The 14,660-nt window shown below is 43.6% G+C and overlaps 1 protein-coding gene across 2 annotated transcripts; it reads left to right on the forward strand.

Moving 5' to 3' along the window:
* The first annotated feature begins 821 nt into the window (after positions 1 to 821).
* Positions 822 to 13,625, forward strand: arntl (aryl hydrocarbon receptor nuclear translocator like). Of its 2 annotated transcripts, none has more exons than XM_022232654.2 (16): positions 822 to 1,237; positions 1,853 to 1,942; positions 2,372 to 2,428; positions 2,914 to 3,071; positions 3,339 to 3,418; positions 3,570 to 3,662; positions 4,350 to 4,467; positions 5,029 to 5,190; positions 6,289 to 6,422; positions 7,411 to 7,517; positions 8,705 to 8,811; positions 9,359 to 9,509; positions 10,011 to 10,084; positions 10,664 to 10,769; positions 11,132 to 11,232; positions 11,572 to 13,625. In XM_022232654.2, the coding sequence occupies exons 2-16, from the start codon at positions 1,920 to 1,922 to the stop codon at positions 11,934 to 11,936; spliced, it is 1,836 nt and encodes a 611-aa protein (XP_022088346.2). In that variant the 5' UTR covers positions 822 to 1,237; positions 1,853 to 1,919; the 3' UTR covers positions 11,937 to 13,625. The 2 variants fall into 2 exon arrangements, with proteins under 2 accessions (XP_022088346.2, XP_022088345.2); XM_022232653.2 differs by having other exon boundaries at positions 822 to 1,174.
* Positions 13,626 to 14,660: the final 1,035 nt, after the last annotated feature.

Genomic DNA, 14,660 nt, shown 5'->3' on the forward strand with positions numbered 1-14,660 from the left:
CATTAGACAATTTGGTTCTTGTTTGGAGGGGGGACTCCGCCCTTGTTTGTAGACTACAGAAGCCCATGTTCATGACTGCATTGTGTCATGTCCCCTGTACGGAATAATTGGCCCTTGTCAGTTTGTCCTTTCTCGTATTTCAGAATAGAAACCTTTCAAACATCCAGAGAATTTTTGAATCCAAGAATCTCTATTTGTATTGGCAAATCTACCACCCAAAAGGAAATTATCCCATTTTCAATTGTACCCCCTTGAATATTTTCAGCACGAACAGATGTGCAATCTTCTATTCCCATTTCTTTTTCAGTATTGAATTTGGACCTCATCCGTTCGTGGCATTCTTCCACATATTTTCAAAGGACCATTAGAAAAGAAATACGTATTTTGTGTATGTTCATATTTCACCTCGTATTTCATTCAGTGTTCCAAGGATAAGTAAGAAATAGGGGGAGAAAATAAATATAGAGGGGAAAAATATCGAGACTGTCATTTTAAATTTTCATTAACGCGTGTTGAGAGTACGTATCTCTGTCGCATTTCAACTGATGCCCCACCCCTAAAAAGGGAAAGTTGGTTCCATCTTTGCTCAGCGTATCTCCGATTGTACTTTTATCCTGGGCCCACAAGAATCCTTTTCGTCTTGCTATGAGCTCAGAGTAAACATACTCTCGACCTGTGATTCCCAAAAAGGCGCATTCAGTCGCAAGGTGTCAACTCTTCCACGAAGTCGTGATCCGTGCACGTCTAAAGAAATGATGCTAGTAAGGGACTGGTGCAAGTCTAACGATTGTTATCTAACTAGCCAGCCACTGACCCAATTGTTATCAACCTTGGAAATTTTGCAGAGCTCGCCTGACGCGTACGCCGAGCCAAAGAAAGCTATGGTGATCTTAGCTGATGAATGACGGGTTAGTGTACGCGAAGAGTGCAAGGTTCTTGATGTTAGGGAAGCAAGTCCGGAATGAACTGCATCCTGTGAGATTTGGAGAACTGGGAAAGGTTGTTTTTCGGGGGGAACGTGCGGTGAGGGTTCAGCACGAACACGTAGCCCTACTACCCGCACTTAGGTCTGCGTTCAGTGATTGTGTACGGTGCATGCAAACATGGACATGATGGAGTTGGCCATGACGAACAGCTGCTGTGACTACATGTATATGAGAGATTAGTGTCCACAGTAAGTGTTTTACCTTCGTGACCTTACAATTTGCCGTCACTCCAAGCTCAAGCAATGCAGCATGTACGTATGTGGACACTGACTGGGTGCCTTCCTATTATTTCGTCTAGAAGTTGGCCTTGGCCTACATGATGTACATGTACGTGTATTAATATGTTGGGCCCAGACGGCAGATCTTAAAATATAAGCCTAATTGACAAAATGTGGCCCAAAGTATCATCTTTAAAGTTACTGTAGCTCTATTTATGGACGTCAGTAATTATTCCCCACAGTGACCTGTAACCCGTCAGAAAGCAAAAACATGGCCAGGAGTAAACAGGTCGTTTACTTATTATTTTTCAGACCAGTCTCATATCCCTGCATATAGGGTTTGTGTTCTGGTTGTCAAGCAGCATCTGGATATGGAGCTCTTTACTATCGTCCACTCATTGGCACACTTTCATATGATTGGTCAAACCTTTATCTAGGACACCACATTGCCATGATTAATTGCTTTAATTTGCCCAGTAATAGGGAGGCTCATAAATTATTGAACTGTTTTGTTGGCCTTTGGGATCTTGTAAACTTTACCACCACTGAATCATTGTACATGTACTGTAATGGCCTACACGTGCTATTCATGGCTTTGTGAACATACAAACATCTGACTGCGTATGTGTCGGGGTGTTTGCTCTTCAGCGCGACCTTTGCAGTCTCCCCATGAACAAGTTTTCACCAGTTGCCAAAACTTTCTGACGATAACAGGATGGAGACCTCCGACTTCTTTGGGTAAGGCCCTGCATCTCCAATTACTTTCCAAAGAATTTGTGATTTCAGAGACACGGGCAACGCTAGACCATTATAAATGGTCGGGGGGGGGAACATGAAATTTGCTGTTGATATTCCCCAACCTGCCTCTAATTAGACTTCCCCCAACCTTTACCCTTCCTTTTCCATGATTTTGCCGACAAAACTGATTAATTAGGGGTGTGACACCTCCCACAACCTTCTCTAGCGACACCCGTGTTCAGAGATGCTTGTCAGCTCGCTGTAGTAGAACTGATTCCTGGCCCCTGTCAAAAGTTTCAGTGAAGTTTCGTCATTAGCAGATTTCTTACAGGAACATTTATAAACATTTTAGGAAACTGGGAAAGTTACAGTCCAGTTTACATTATATTGATGTATCTTTTGGTTTTTTTATCGTTGGGCCTTTGACAGAGAGGAAAGTGACGATGACATCAACAATGAGAGATACACCTCAGAGGAAGACAAGAGGTGGGTGTGGCCTTAGAAGTGGGAAGCTGTCGTCAGAGGTTGAAAGAAAGGCTGGGAGCCTGTGGCTTTAATAATATGACAATTTAAATTGCAAGCAGTCATTTGATCTCAGAAGCAAATATAAATGATAGTCTTGTGAAATGTCTCCAAGGATGTGTACAGTGCCACTCATCTTGTTGCATTGTGTTGCATTTAGCATGGTGCCTGGAGACAACTTGTTGCATTTTGTTGCATTCAGCATGGTTTTCAACTGGACTGTGTTTGATTTTGTTGCATTTAGCATAGTGCTCAGACACAACCTGTTGCATTTTGTTGCATTCGGTATGGTTTTCAGGTGGACTGGGTTTGATTGTGTTGCATTTACCATGGTGCCCAGAGACAACCCAATCGGTATTCTATAGGGTTGAAGGAAATGGAAGAGATTCTGCTTTCAAAAAGTCTGACTTGTTTGCATTTTTTTGGTGTTGTTGCTTAATTTCTGACAGGCAAAACCACAGCGAGATTGAGAAGCGACGGCGGGAGAAGATGAATGCCTACATCCAGGAGCTATGCACCATGGTGCCCACCTGCAACTCCATGAAGTCCAAGCTAGACAAGCTGACCATCCTACGGATGGCCGTCCAGCACGTCAAGTCGCTCAGAGGTTAGGCCTGGGTTAACACTGGGATCTTGTACCCCAGAAGGTCTTAGACTCAAACTGTAGAGGGCGCTATGCAGCATGTAGTCATGAGACCCGAGTGAGGCTGTGTCCGAATCAGTCAACCGTGGCTAGGAGAAGTACATGTACATGCACCTCTTGGAAATAACCACTCCCACTAGCCTGAATGGCATTTTGATTTCATGTTGAGATACAACAGTCTCATGTTGCAGATATCCAATTGTGATTCACTGTTGTGACTATTGTTTTCAGGGTCTGTGAGTTCAATCCATGAGACCAACATGAAGCCGGCTTTCCTAGCAGACGACGAATTGAAGAGGCTGATTTTAGAGGTACAGAAGACAAAGTCATTAATGTGTATGTTGAGTCTCATGTAAGAAGACCAACACAAAGTACTTGTGTATTTTTTATTTAAAACCGGAAACTTCCTTATCCAGCAAACGACATTTGTCAGTAAGAGAAGGTTTTGCTCATACTTTCCAGGCGGCTGAGGGATTCCTGTTTGTCGTGAGCTGCGACCGGGGTCGGATGAATTACGTCTCGGAGTCGGTCAGCCACGTTCTCCATATAAGCAGGGTAAAATTCAGCAAGAAACTATGAAAGTCTTTGTGGAGATTAAAGATTTTATGTCACTCTGGTGAGCTGCGACATGCAAGGTTAAGTCAAGAGATACATGGTGAAATGTCAAGTCCTGTGGCCAAGTCTGGTCAAGTCCTGAGTCACTCCGATGAAGTCTCAAGTCACTCAGGCCAACTACCTGTCAAGTCTTGAGTCAACCTGGTCAAAGTTTTGAGCTATTAAGCTTCAAGTCACTCTCATCAGTCACAAGTCACTCTTAATCAGTGTTTGAGTCGAGTCCATCACAAGTCCAGTCACAAGTCCCTTCACAACGCCAGTCATAAAATTATTGGTGAACAATGACAACAGAACGCTTTTGTCACAGCTCATTTCAATAGCTTGTGATTTGGCTTAAGACTGAATGACTTGTGATGGACTTACAGGGATTTCTGATGGCGTTACAGGGACTTGCAGGGTGATGTAGGGACTTGCAGGGACATGTAGGAACTTGCAGGGACTTGTGATGGACTCGAATACAACACAGCTCTTAATTCACTCTTGTTTCTCAAGACGCGCTGTTAAATTTCTAGGCACTGTGGCACAAATTGTTTTGCTATCTTCAGTGTTCAGAGCGTCGATTTGAAATTGTCCATTTAAAACAACCAGATGGTGTTGATAGTTTACGTCTTTAATTCTTTCATGTAGGAACACCTTATTGGCCAAAGCCTATTTGACCTGATGCACCCAAAAGATGTGTCAAAGGTGAAAGAACAACTCTCATCCTCCGACCTTGTCCCCAGAGAAAGATACATCGATGCAAAAAGTGAGTGTGGCATGTTCGTTTTACTCAGTCACTTAGCTTAGCCATTCAGTTGGGTATTTTGTGGCTGTGGCTTCTTCTTTTGTTTACAGTGGGGCACTCTGAATAGCTGTAGCCATTAAAAATGACCCCTGTTTCAGGCTAGGCCTTAATCTGATGGGCCAAACTAACATTAGGGGCCAGATAAGTCTGCCAAACACATTTGCTTAGCGCAGGCGCACCACCAGTGTAGGTCCCATGTAATTCGTATTGCCCATGTCTGGTTACCAGTCCATGCCATGCGTTTGCTTAGCACAAGCGTGCCACCAGTGTAAGTCACATGTAATTCGTATTGTCCATGTCTGGTTACCAGCCCATTCCTTGCAGAGAGCATAAACTTCCAAGCAAGATTTTTTGGCTGTGCCAAACAGTTGGACCCATAGTGCATTTCGAATGCGCTGAACTAAACTGAGAAAGAAATATTTAGCAGCATGTGAATCTGAAGGAAACAAGAAGGCCCGCCGGCCTTGCTAGATGCTAAACCTTAACAGTGCTGTTTTTCTCTCCGTCTCGTTGCCACGGCAGCCGGTCTTCCTCTCAATTCAGACGTGGCACCCTCCCCACCTCAGCTCCTCTCTGGCGCCCGGCGGTCGTTCTTCTGCCGCATGAAGACCTTTAACCAGCTGCTGATGGCCAAGATGGAGGACGACCAGATGTGCAGCAAGAAACGCCTCAAGCAGGGCTCTGGTAGATTAATCATTCCTGGAATATCAGTTGTTACTCTTTGAGAGTTAATACCCATATAACACCTTTCAGCCCATGCATTTTATTAGTAACTCGTATCGCTCAAGTCGAACTCAGGATAATGGTGTACCGAGTGGGATATGTGACACAGATGCACTACATTATTCCATGTTCCATGAACACAAGCGTGATAATGGATTTATCGTCAACTTGACGCACAGTAACAATGTTAAAGGGGTTGATGCGTGCAAATGCACCAGGTTTGAATTTACAGTAAACTTTGCAGCTGTGTGTTTTGTTATTCGTGTGAGAACAGCGCAATGTGTGGAGAGAATAACGCATCATCTGGGATTTGATATGAACTGTAGAAAACAGTTATATGTCATGCTGTTTGTTGCCATGGATCGACCAATCACAATTGAGTATTCAAGTTTGCTTGAAGATAATGTGCCATGTCTCACTCCAGAGTTTTGGCCAAAAAATTATCATTGCAGTTTGAATTTTTTGAGGTTGAGTGAGTGTAATAGATCATCCCTTTTGCACGCTAGCCAATAAGAGGCGACTTTAGAAACTGTGACGTCATTCCGTGCAGAAATCTGCCGAAGACCTTTGATTGCTCGATAGGTGTCAGCTGACCTTAGTCTAGTCAGCTGACCGGCCATGCTTGAATAACCAAGGCGACAGTCTGCACAGAATGCATGTCCGTGAGTGAGTCAGACCAGGAAGTTGGCCGTTTTGTTTTGGAGACCCTGGATGTGCTGTTTATGGCATATGCATACACTTAATAAATATGGAGGAACCCTTACCTAACTTCCTGTATCCTTGTGATGCCAAGATTTTTCTCATACGTCATGGGTTTGCAGATTGTGGCCCGTAAAACTCGTAACTACTGATGGGTCAAAATTCTCTTACGAAAGGGGTATTGTCTTCCACAGTTATTCACCAGATATGCTCACGCTTAGATGCCTGTTTTGAGAGCGGCTGGTTCATGGGTTTACAATTTTATGATTGTCTACTATCCAAGGTGATTCTTGTCGAAGCTTTGTCTTGGTCATAGATCTTCCATTTTCTTGTCACGTGACATGCCTGCTTTGCCCACAGACCGGAAGAACTACGTCACCATCCACTGCACGGGCTACCTCAAGAGCTGGCCCTCGGCCAACTTTGCCAGCGGCATGGACAACGAGAGCGAGAGCGATGGCTGCAACCTGAGCTGCCTGGTGGCCATAGCAAAGGTAGATTTGCACGCTTGCCCTTTTTTTTAGAAGGAAACGAGTGTGTCTGAACTTGTGCCAAAAATCCTGAATTACTACCAATTTGATTGACCCTGTCAGACTTTAACATTTTTTAAGAATCCTTTAGAGCCGATGGCATGGGCCACATCTTCTCTGATAGCCACAGAAAGAGATTTTACACTTCTATCTTGTGATCATTTGTCTACAAATTTTGTGGAAAGTGGAGTGAGCATTTTCACACACTGCTTATTTTTCCAAGAGTCGTGTACCAAAAATATTCACATTACCCAGTGCTCAGTGAATTAAAGACAATGCATATGAGATTAAGAATCATAAATGACCGTAACAACAAAACCTTTAAGGAAACTTCACAGGTGTACTGAGAATGAATGTCTTTAATTAACCCTAACTCCCTGGGCCCTTTTTGCTAGGGACCCTCCTCAGTTCTCCAGAATCTTCCAATTTTGGGGGTGAAAAAATTGGATTCTTTCTCAATCCTCCGAAATCCTCCAAATTTTCTTGCAAATGTTACTTGGATGTGTGCCTACTGCCTCAATCCTTCAAAATCCTCCGGTAATTCCTGTCATCATGTTGAGGCAGTGTGAATGGCATTCTTGAGCAATGCAGTTGATTCAAAAGAAGCATCGGGCCGAATTTATGCATGACTAAGCAAGAACAACACAAGGTCTAACCCATGACCTTCATGCATGGCATCCTTCGCACTTTTACCATTCACCCTCAATCCTCCAAAATCCTCCGAATCCGCCCAAAGGATTTTGGAGGATTAAGGAGGGTTAGGGTTAATACTTGCATGCTATGTTTCAAAAGATGGAGTGTCTGACAGCTGAGATCGTGGGGGAGGCAGATTCATCCTCACCCCAACCCTGAGATGGTTTCCTCAAACCCAGCTCTTTTAGAGTTAATTAAAGACCATATTTCAATTTTGATGTAAATTTTGAGGTCAATTTCTCCTTTTATTCTCGTGCAGCCTATTCAAATGCCGCACCCGTCCACCAAAGATGCCACCACCAGCCAACCAGCAGAGTTTGTATCCAGGCACGCCGTGGATGGCAAGTACACCTTTGTGGACCAAAGGTATGTGGCAAGTAGCTCTTAACGATCCCTCCTTGGGGAGAGGAGTAGGGTTGCTTGTGGATGGATGATGCCTTTTAAATGCTAATTCACACATCTTCTTAAGGCTCCATGCAGCACAGATATTTTACTACAACTCTTAAATTTTTGTGTTTTTCAAATAACCATATTTTTCGTATGTTTCGTGTTTGGTCTTGCTACTTTAAGAATATTTTGGAGCACTGTTAGTTTTTACGCTAATGCGAAATTCCATATTCATGAGCAAAACTGGAAACTTCCATATCCCTTGGCACTGAACCTCCGTGTTGTATGGATTTGTGCAAAAGATTTGCTGGATGTTTTATATATTGCTATTGTAAACGTCCAGTTCCGTGGTGATTAAAGTGCATGACAAGAAGTAACCTTTTTTTTTCAGAAATATTTTTATGTTTAATTCAAATTTGGACACAGAAACATGTAAACTGTGCAGTGCCTCCCCGATTTGCATCACATCAAAAATTTCCCTCACTTGCCCAGAAAAACTTGGACAATTTCTAACGTTTAAACAAGTGCTCTTGTGGAATGTCAGACAGGTTTCATACATTGAAGAAAAGTCTAAAGATGCGCTAAAAATTCACTGCTTGGAGTGCATGAGTGTTTTGTATTTAAAAAAAACATTTCCCTTGTATGTGTATTGACGTTCATCTAAGCACTCATCGTGTGCCCAGCAAAAGGTCGTAAGCGCACTGTTGCCCTTTCGCGGAGAAGCGTGATCACAGAAGAAAAAATGTTCCCGGCAAAAGGGCGTAAGAACCACACTCTCTTTATTTAGTAACACGGATGAAATTTACCACAAAATCAACACAGGCTGTGCCAAAAGCAACCTTGGAATAACTTATCAAATGACTTGGGAATTTTTTTTCACTTTTGCAAAGAAATCTTCATATTTCATTAAAATAAAATAGTTCCATACATATATCCGTTTGCTGGGAAAATTTTCTTTTGGTAGTGATAATGCTTCCTGGCAAAAGGGTATAAGCGCTTACGTCCTTCCAGGCACACGACGCACTAAAATGTAAAGGGCGCCCTTTCTGGTCACCAGATTTGTCCATATTGTGTCTGTTCAAGAGAAATTCTGCAGGTGATGTAACAGAGGAAATATTGCGATAATGCTCTTTAGATTCATTGATGTATGCTGTGCTTATTTTCAGGGCGACAGCCGTGCTTGGCTACCTACCTCAGGAGCTCCTAGGCACATCCTGCTATGAGTATTTCCATTCCGATGACATTCATCACATGGCTGAGAGCCACAAAGCAGGTACAGGTTCATAGGAGACCCTCCGTTAGACTCCCAGAAATGTGGGCCAGCAATACTGATCAACTACGGCTTTAGCACAGGTCGTGCACATTTCAAGATTTCATATGGGGGGTGGGGCCAACCGGGTCCAGGGTGTGGAGGGGCATAAACCTCCACTGGGCGTCCTCCCTCCCCCTCATCCCCACCCCATATTTATGCCTCTTCAGTGGACCCTGTTATACATGACTGAGGGTGCTTTGTTGCCTAGCAACCGCATCCTGGAAGGAGGTGCATTTTAAACTCATGTGTGCAATTGTTGAAGTGTGTTTGCTGTAGAGTATGCACAGACTTGTTTTGTCTCTTGAGGTCTTCAGTTCTCATGGCTGAAGTTTGCTGAAGGATAGTATTGTTTATTATAAAAAGCAGTTTATGCACTGACCATTTTCCTGGATGGCAAAGTAATCTTTCAGGTTCCTGTATCTTTCGCAAGATGCTGTATTTTTGAAAATATTTCTTTTTCCTTTCAACCCCTGTGTCAATTCTCACCAACCCCTTTGGAACCATCTAGTCTTGGTTGCCAAGGAGAAGATCCTGACCAACATCTACCGTCTGCGCGCCAAGAACGGCATCTTTGTCCCATTGCAGACCAGGATGTTCTGCTTCCGCAACCCGTGGACCAAGGACGTGGAGTACATCGTCTGTACCAACACGGTGGTCAGGTTAGCCCAGTCAACTGCCCTTCATTTGAATGAACATGGACAATAAACACTGGAGTTGGTCTTGAACCCTAGACCCATGACCATGCAAGTCCAGTGCTCTACCCAGTGAGCTGAGCAGTCGTCTTGTTAGCTTTTGGAAGATGTCACTTGCTTTTTTTTTTTTAATTGAATGAGCAAAGATTTAAAAAAAGAATGGAGCTGGATGTAAACCAGAGACCTGTGATTTGCAAGTCTAGTGCTCTACCTACAGAGCTGTACAGTTCCATTTGGTTGAAATCTGTATTCAGCGGAACAAGTTGTTAGTAACTGATGTTGAATTGCAAATATTAAATCAAGCATTTCCGCTTTCCACTCTAAATTATTAAACACATCTGACAACTTCTGAAAGCTATCCCGAGGTCCACAGTCCATACTCCAACTCTTCGTTTTTATGGAGGCACTGAATTCCTCCATAAAAATAATGGTAGAAAATTTAATGGTTTATTTGTGTTTGTTGTTCAGGCCTGAGACCGTGTTGGAGACGTCAGATGCTGGAGATAAGATTACTCGTGTTGACAGTATCATCCATGAAGTGGGTAGGTTTGCCAGGTTTTGGACCAATATCAGTCAATGCTGGTATTTGAGCCTGTTCGCCATTAAGTCACACAGAAACAGTGTATCTGCCCATATGGCCATCCATATAATTCTGGATAAAGAGAAGGGTGCAGTTAGTGGCAGAATGCCCTGCCTAGGAGCGTATGGTGGCAGAAGCAGGGGGCCAGTGGCCCCCCTATTTTGTCAAGTGCTCCTCTCCCCACTTTTGGCAGGTCCTGCAGTGGGCCAGGGCTTAATTGATCAGTCTGCTATTAAATGACTGATGCCTGGTGGTCTCACAACTGGCCTCCCCCCTCCCTTTGAAAATTGCTCCTGCTCCCCCCCTTTGAAAATTGCTCCACCACCATTGCACATACTGTTACCCCACCGGCTTGACAAGATCCCCAAATCCCAAAATTTCCTCCAGATTTTTCCCTTTGGCACCCCAGGATGCTCTACAGATCTTCATGTTTTGAGACCAAATTGTGCAGAATCACTTTCGATTGGCCAGTGCCTCTGGGATTGTGGTAGAACATGAGACAGGGCACGATGACAGAAGGTTATTTCTGGTCCGTTGGCAGGCTCTTCCTCCAAGACCGTGTCTGTCCCCGGAGTACCGCTGAACACCCACCTGGGGGCTGGCAGGATCGGACGCATGATCGCCGAGGAGATTTTGGAAAATGAAAAGTAAGAGCAAAATCTCTTGGGCTTTGACTCCACCCCTGCCACCACCCCCTGTCCGTCCTGTGGGCTTTTTGGCTGTACTATAAGTGGTAAAACTTGAATTCAATAATGCGGCAATTTTCTTTGTAAATCTAAGTGAAGAAACTGTTTCACCCAGTAGATAAATGTGGAACTTGTCTTTAGCCTGCTTGGCTAAAAAGGAGTTTAATTGTTGAAAATTAGAATTATTTGTAATTTTATGAGGATGGATTTTGACAATTGTTGCTTCAAAGTGGTAAAATTTAGACTTTTTTGCTGTAGCTCGACAACAAAACCAACCCAACTTTATCAAGTGTCCTTGTTTCCTCAAATTATTCCAATTTCAGGACTGATCCGTCTTACGGCATGAACAGTCCCAGTGATGTCATGCTGAATGGATCCCGAGCCCCCACGCCCAGAGCAGAGAAGGCGGTTGAGGCCATACCAGGTGTGAAGCCATATGTAGCGCTGCAAACTAATGATTAGAATTGTGTGACTCCAGAACATTGGGTTGGGAGGTCGCACGGCCGGTGATCAGTAGCCGATTTCATTTGTCAGGGTGGAGAGAACCGTTCACATGAAAAGGATTGAACAAGATATCATTGACTGTGAATGCCCGCAGGAGATGCAGCCGATGGCAGGATGAGACAATGAGATTTTACAAAATGGTGTGACAAGTGTCATTCAAGTGTGATTGTATGGCATGTGCAGTGTTAAAAAGCAGTAGCACTTATGATACAACTGATAGTGTAGAATTGTATTTGAATTTTTTTTTTTTACTTATCAGCCCATCAAGCGGAGAAGGTCAGCTTCTTTGGTTCGTCCTCATCGTCCGGTCGATCCATGATGCCCAACACCTCTCTGCACTCCTCGGACAATCCGCTTCTGGGTCAGATGTCATCCCTGCTGGCCATGACGTCCACCAGCGCAGCCGGCAGCATGCCCTCAGCCAGTGGCAACGGCGACAACGGTAATGGCAATGGGGGTGTCGGCGGAGGTGGCGGCGGTAATGGGGGCGGGGACGGCTTGGCTCCGCCCCCTCCGGCGGGTGGGGACGACGAGGCCATGATGGCATTCATCATGAGCTTACTGCAAGCCGACGCCGGTCTAGGGGGCTCGGTGGACTTCACCGACCTACCCTGGCCGTTATGAGAGCAGGCTCTTGTTGATACCACACACCTCACCGTAGTCTTAACCCCGATCCTCCTAGGGCCCAGTGTCATCGGGAAGGTAACCACTAAGCATGAAAGTTTTCCAGACAACTCACAAAATACTTGCTCAATGAGAAAGCGGTTGCCAGCCAAGCGCGTGTGCAATCCATACCTTTTGTGGCTGGTTGTCAGCTAAATTCCCTTAAGCAACTCCTTCTACATGCTGTGGCCCTGCTAAGTTGGATCCAGGTCCTTTCAAAATCCCCCAGGTTTGGAAAATGTTGCCGAAGCAAATGGCAAAGGTTGCTCTCTCTGTGTTGCTAACCTGTTGTATAAAAGTGCCATTGAATTTTACCAAGTACGAGATTGTGAAGGCTCATTCTAGGAGAGTTTTAATTATTAGAGCAGACACGTTTCCTTATAGAGAATTCATGCCACAAATTGATCAAATCCCCCACTTGGCAGGGCCTGGGACCTCGGGCTTTGGTGGAAGATTGCCTTGCTGTTGTTTCTTTATTGGGGCAAGTTTTATCTTTTCAAACAGTTCCTGTCAGTTAATACGGTTTTGATAAATCCAGGAACTCACCTGTAAGGGCGCATGAAATGCAAAAAGATCTTCAGGAGTCGTTCTTTTAATTGCGTCAACTTAAACAACAACCAGTTTGTGTCCCACAATTTTCAGTTTCAAAGGATCCGTACCGGTTGTTGAATTGTGATGTTCATGGTTTGAATGGATTGGAGTGTATATTTTATGCGCAAGATACGTGCTCAAAATGTGTGTGATGTTTTTAAATAGAATTACCTGTACATGTATATTTAATGTAGAATATGTACTGAAAATTGTCGTATGTATCGTCCGTAGCAGTGCTATTTTTAACCCCTTATACGCCAGTAGACGGCGACAGCCGTGGCTTTGTGTGAGGATTAGTGCATACCACACATACATTCTATTCATCGTGCAACTGCGGTTTCAATATGGGCCTGCTGATGGACAGAACTTTGCATACTTGGCATACTGCAGCCCAGCAGTCAAGGTCAAAAGAATCCCGGCGTAAAGGGGTTAATTGTTGTCAAAAGTCTAACGGAAACCAGTCTCGAGCTACATGTAATTGGTAAGCAGATTCCTGTATTTGTGAGAATAACAAGTGCAGGTTTTGAGTTTAAATTCTCTGGGACTTCAAGATGGTGCAGCAGTAGATTCAGACCACAGGCACCAGTGGTCGGAGAGAAAGAGATGTGAAGGACGCTTGAACACATTGTTGGCCCTGCAGCCAGGCACCGATGCAATGGAACTGTGCATTTGTGCACATTTTGATGAAAATAGGACATTTGTGGTGCCTGCTTTGCTCCATATGCCCTGCCTTGAACCCTGTATTGAATCTGCATCACCCAATTCAAGGCAGGCCGTCACAAGATGCAAGAGATTACTGGCATCAGTACACTGCAACATCACGGGCAAGGACTGAAGGTTATAGGCAGGACCATTCCCAAACCTGCAGGTTGCTGGCAACGAGGCTTACTCTGAGAAGCATGACAAAGCAAAACTTGATATAGCCAGACATTGTTCAAATTGCATTGTGAAATTGTATGTTATAATGCACGCTAGTATATAACCACAATCATGTTTGAATTCACTTTGTAAGCGTGCCAGATATAACTAGGTAGAAAATACATGTACACATAAATATGAGTCTTTGATGGTGCTTTCCGACAGTATGTTACCAGTTGCTCGGTATTAAACTATAATATACTAAAGTATAACTATAGTATACTATAGTATAACTATAGTATACTATAGAATTAAAGGGTTACAGAAATAGAAATCATTTTATGCATGTGAAGTATTTCAAAAAAACAATAAATATGTAGCCATTACAAAAAATTGTAAATTTAATGTTTACTCCATTAATTGTGACCCCAAAATGAATAAAAGGTTCCTGCATTTCGCCGCCCACAAAAAATCCCCTTTTGGCCGTTCATGCTCCCAGGCTGATTGGATGACGTCATCGCCAGAACGATGCATGTACAGTGTACATGCACATAGCGCACAGTACATGCAGTATCGCACGCAATAGACCAGATTGTGTTGGATGTAGCTTGGCCCACAGGCAAACACTGTCTCAGTTCAAGGTAGGACCTAAAAGACACAGTCCTACCGCGTATTTCTTGAAATGAAACAGTGTTTGCCTTGTTGGCTAAGCTACATTGAACACAATGTGGTCTATTGAAGCATGCGATACTGCATGTACTGTGTGCTATGAACTTGTACCTTGTACATGCATCGTTCTGGTGATGATGTCATCCAATCAGCCTGGAAGCGCAAAAGGCCAAAAGGGGATTTTTGTGGGCAGGGAAACACAGGATCTTTTTATTCATTTTGGGGTCACAATTAATTGATAAACATTAAATTTGTGATATTTTTGAAATGGTTATGTATTTATTGTTATTTTGAAATACTTCCGGCGAACTAAATGTTTTCTATTTCTGTAACCCTTTAGACTATAGCATAGTACCGTATTAAACTATAGCACTGGAAATACTTAACAATTGGTGCTTTCAAAGCAGTATGCCTGAATGTTTTTGGTATATATATATCTGGAAAGGAGTGTATATTTTCAACATATTTTTTGAAGTGATAGCTTGCGGACCTCTTTTGTACCGAGGCATTCCAGTCAGGTTTTTTCACAAAACAGGGTTAGGTGGTGGAAACATCAGATTTGCACTT

Source organism: Acanthaster planci, linkage group LG20 (genome assembly GCF_054643075.1).
Source record: "Acanthaster planci isolate LZ-2023a linkage group LG20, COTS_SCS, whole genome shotgun sequence".
Classification (NCBI taxonomy): domain Eukaryota; kingdom Metazoa; phylum Echinodermata; class Asteroidea; order Valvatida; family Acanthasteridae; genus Acanthaster; species Acanthaster planci.